Source organism: Coregonus lavaretus, assembly GCF_964263955.1.
Source record: "Coregonus lavaretus genome assembly, chromosome: 15".
Taxonomy (NCBI): domain Eukaryota; kingdom Metazoa; phylum Chordata; class Actinopteri; order Salmoniformes; family Salmonidae; genus Coregonus; species Coregonus lavaretus.
The window spans coordinates 38,211,444-38,215,614 of NC_140002.1; the positions used below are offsets into that span (position 1 = coordinate 38,211,444).

Below are 4,171 nucleotides of genomic sequence, written 5' to 3' on the forward strand. Positions count from 1 at the left end.
TTTCAAAGGGAATAAGACCATTTTACTGGCCAATGTCTTGACAAGGGACCTTTTTTTTCGCCCTGTTGGTGGAGGACGTTGCAAATGTGAGGTAAGCCTTGCCCTGGGTTTCCCCCAGACTTCTGTCGACACTCCATTACTCTTATTTGATAGCCTACACAATCCATTTCGTCGTGCCCTTTGAATATGTTCCCCGTGCACACACACAATCCGCCCTCTTCTTTTATCTGAGGCCCTGAGAAAACAATGGTTGGTCTAGCAATGTGGGGAATGATGTACAAAACACACAAGGGGAGTTGACAATAACGTCCTCGTCCATCGTTCATCTCGCTTATGCTCGCGGCACAATGACGATGGCCTCTTCCGCGGAGAAGGTGAAAGAGTCTGGTTAGGATGGCCTCTAAAAATAGAATTGTTGTAAACGACATGAGAAAGAACACAACCGTCCTAAACATCAACATAATGGAGTCTCCTAGTAAAACACACAATATTTGGGTAGCATAATGATTATTGTGGCAAGATGACTCAACCCAGCAAATGAGTGTTTCCAGACAGCGCTTGCTTTGGACTGATAAAGGCAAACGAAAACATCATGAGTGTACAGAAGGATTTGTAGCCACATGGGGATTCGCTCTGTGTATCGCGGCCTTAAAGGTGACCTTTATACTGAGTTTTGTCTCACTCTGGTGGAGGAAGTGGGTCACTACAGGCAGGAAGCAGCCTCAAAATGTAGTTGAGAAACCAGATTGAACGTGGTTCAAAGTCGATGCTGTGCATTATTTACTACCCACATATCCTTAAATTGTGAACCTATGATTGTACTATAATGAAAAGGCTACAGACACTTCAAATTAAATACCAAGTTGAGCTTGATACTCACTCTCACATACAGTATGTAGGCTAGAGATATTATGAACAATAGTACTTCCCTAAAGCATGAATCCATTTATAGTACAGTGTATGACCCCAGCTTGGGGGTGCAGTTACAGTTACATGACTATTGCTCTACATGGGTGCTGGAAATACTGGAGGGACACAATACACTCCATTACCAAACTGAGACACAAGAAAAGGATGCCTTCTCTTTGATATACGTATGTTACTCAGCTCCATGGTCCACACAGTGAGATACTAACACAGCTCAGCTCCATGGTCCACACAGTGAGTTACTAACACAGCTCAGCTCCATGGTTCACACAGTGAGTTACTAACACAGCTCAGCTCCATGGTTCACACAGTGAGATACTAACACAGCTCAGCTCCATGGTTCACACAGTGAGATACTAACACAGCTCAGCTCCATGGTTCACACAGTGAGATACTAACACAGCTCAGCTCCATGGTCCACACAGTGAGTTACTAACACAGCTCAGCTCCATGGTTCACACAGTGAGTTACTAACACAGCTCAGCTCCATGGTTCACACAGTGAGATACTAACACAGCTCAGCTCCATGGTTCACACAGTGAGATACTAACACAGCTCAGCTCCATGGTTCACACAGTGAGATACTAACACAGCTCAGCTCCATGGTTCACACAGTGAGATACTAACACAGCTCAGCTCCATGGTTCACACAGTGAGATACTAACACAGCTCAGCTCCATGGTTCACACAGTGAGATACTAACACAGCTCAGCTCCATGGTTCACACAGTGAGATACTAACACAGCTCAGCTCCATGGTTCACACAGTGAGATACTAACACAGCTCAGCTCCATGGTTCACACAGTGAGATACTAACACAGCTCAGCTCCATGGTCCACACAGTGAGATACTAACACAGCTCAGCTCCATGGTTCACACAGTGAGATACTAACACAGCTCAGCTCATTGGTCCACACAGTGAGATACTAACACAGCTCAGCTCATTGGTTCACACAGTGAGATACTAACACAGCTCAGCTCCATGGTTCACACAGTGAGATATTAACACAGCTCAGCTCCATGGTTCACACAGTGAGATACTAACACAGCTCAGCTCCATGGTTCACACAGTGAGATATTAACACAGCTCAGCTCCATGGTTCACACAGTGAGTTACTAACACAAATTCAGCAGGACTATCAGATCAATGGGGGCATGCAAAGGAAGGACTACCCGGCATACTCCATTGCATCATAGTGTTTTGGGCCTTGCCAGTGGGCTTTACAGTGCCTTTACATATTTTTAACAACTAGGCCTAATGGTAGATTATCTAGCCTATAGTCAAGGTTTTGAAAAAAATAACAACTGCATTGTGATCAGAATGAAAATAAAGACACCACATTCAGATAGTTTGGTGAGAAGGAATGAGTTATTGTACCCAGTTGTAGCTGGTCAAAATAGATGGTCAGAATAGATTGATAGGACCAGACTTGTAGTAATTGTGTCAGGATCTTTGATTGTCGTCCATTAGTTTCCCCTTAGCAATGCCAGCTGAGGGTTGTAGGACAGGATGGTATGTCTGCCAGATATGATATGCAGAATATATGGGTCGTCTTCATGTTTCCTTTAGGAGGATGCAGTTAGGACAGATAGTATGCAAGCCAGTCATTATGATTAGCTTTCTTTCTATTGTCTTGTAAAACATTTGATTCCTGGTTTTAATTAGAGGGAGCATAATTCAGATGCCTTCTTTTTTTTAGTCATTTTTTAGCAGACGCTCTTATCCAGAGCGACTTACAGGAGCAATTAGGGTTAAGTACCTTGCTCAAGGGCACATCGACAGATTTTTCACCTAGTCGGCTCGGGGATTAGAACCAGCGACCTTTCGGTTACTGGCACAATGCTCTTAACCACTGAGCTACCTGCTGCCCCATAGAATGTGATGGTTTGAATAAATTAATTCAGAACCTCACTGAATGTGCTTTAGTAGTGGGTGTTATGAATACAGTAGAAAAGGGCCGTAAGCACAACGGATACGCATAATTGTATTTCATGCTTGGTGGATCCTTTTATTCAGGCCCTTGGATCCTGGTGTTGGATGTTACTGTTCTCTTTTTTATTCAGTATTTGTAAACCATTCAGCCTGTTGTTGAGGCTCATTAAAGAGAGATATTCTGCCTCCTTTTCCCATCATCCAGTCATCATAAAGCTGTTGACTTGATCCAAACCTATAACGTTGAGATTCTTTCTCAGTGAGTACTGTGACGGTAAATAATTCCAAGCAGCTATGATTTGATAGTAACTTATCTGTACTTCTATGTACCAAAGGGATAGGTTGGGCTATTTCAGTAGATGCATGCATTACTACATGGGCATTCTCACATCATTGAAGGTGAATAGACTGATGAGTTGTGTTTGATTGACAGGTCTGCCCCAGCTGCTGCCGGCGCCCCCGCAGATGGAGCGGCGCCCCCTCCCAACCTCACTAGCAACCGCCGCCTGCAACAGACACAGGCTCAGGTGGATGAGGTGAGTAACATGCAGACACACTCACCTTGCATTACGCACATACTGACCCACAGAAATATCATAACCTTCTTCACATGTTGTGAATAGTCACAAGCCGACATGGACTGGATGAATGCATGTCCAACACACTTAGGTCAACAATCAATACATTATGTAAATATACTGTGGAGAGAACACACAGCCACTCAGTCTGAGTTGATTGAGTGATTCACCCTGCCCCTGTTTTCGGCCCATGTGTCTGCCCTCCACAGGTGGTGGATATCATGCGTGTAAATGTGGATAAGGTTCTGGAGCGTGATCAGAAGCTGTCAGAGCTGGATGATCGAGCCGATGCCCTGCAGGCTGGAGCCTCACAATTCGAGACCAGCGCTGCAAAACTCAAGAACAAGTACTGGTGGAAGAACGCCAAGGTAAGGGCTGAGATAGATAAAGATGTACTTTGGTCCATATTTAGTCATGATAATAGTCATTTCCTTTGAGGCTTTCAAGATGAATGTTAAAACATAATGAAATGGATTGTAGCACATAAATGATACCTCATGATTTACCTCATGTCCCATCCACCCTGATTTACTACCTCTCCATGTCCAACTGCCTTAATTTTGCTGGACCCCAGGAAGAGTAAATGCTGCCTTGGCAGCAGCTAATGGGGATCCATAATAAATACAAAAATACAAAACTTTGCTTCCTTTAGATGATGATTATCCTGGGGCTGATATGTGCGATTGTCCTCATCGTCATCATCGGTAAGGGTCGCACTCACACTCTCAGTTAA

The 4,171-nt window shown here is 44.1% G+C and overlaps 1 protein-coding gene across 1 annotated transcript; it reads left to right on the top strand.

Annotated features, from left to right (window-relative positions):
- Window positions 1-347: 347 nt before the first annotated feature.
- Window positions 348-4,171, top strand: LOC311143138 (vesicle-associated membrane protein 3-like; the record flags this gene model as incomplete). Its single annotated transcript, XM_084178935.1, has 4 exons — window positions 348-382; window positions 3,294-3,396; window positions 3,648-3,806; window positions 4,091-4,171. The coding sequence occupies 4 exons, from the start codon at window positions 348-350 to the stop codon at window positions 4,169-4,171; spliced, it is 378 nt and encodes a 125-aa protein (XP_084035061.1).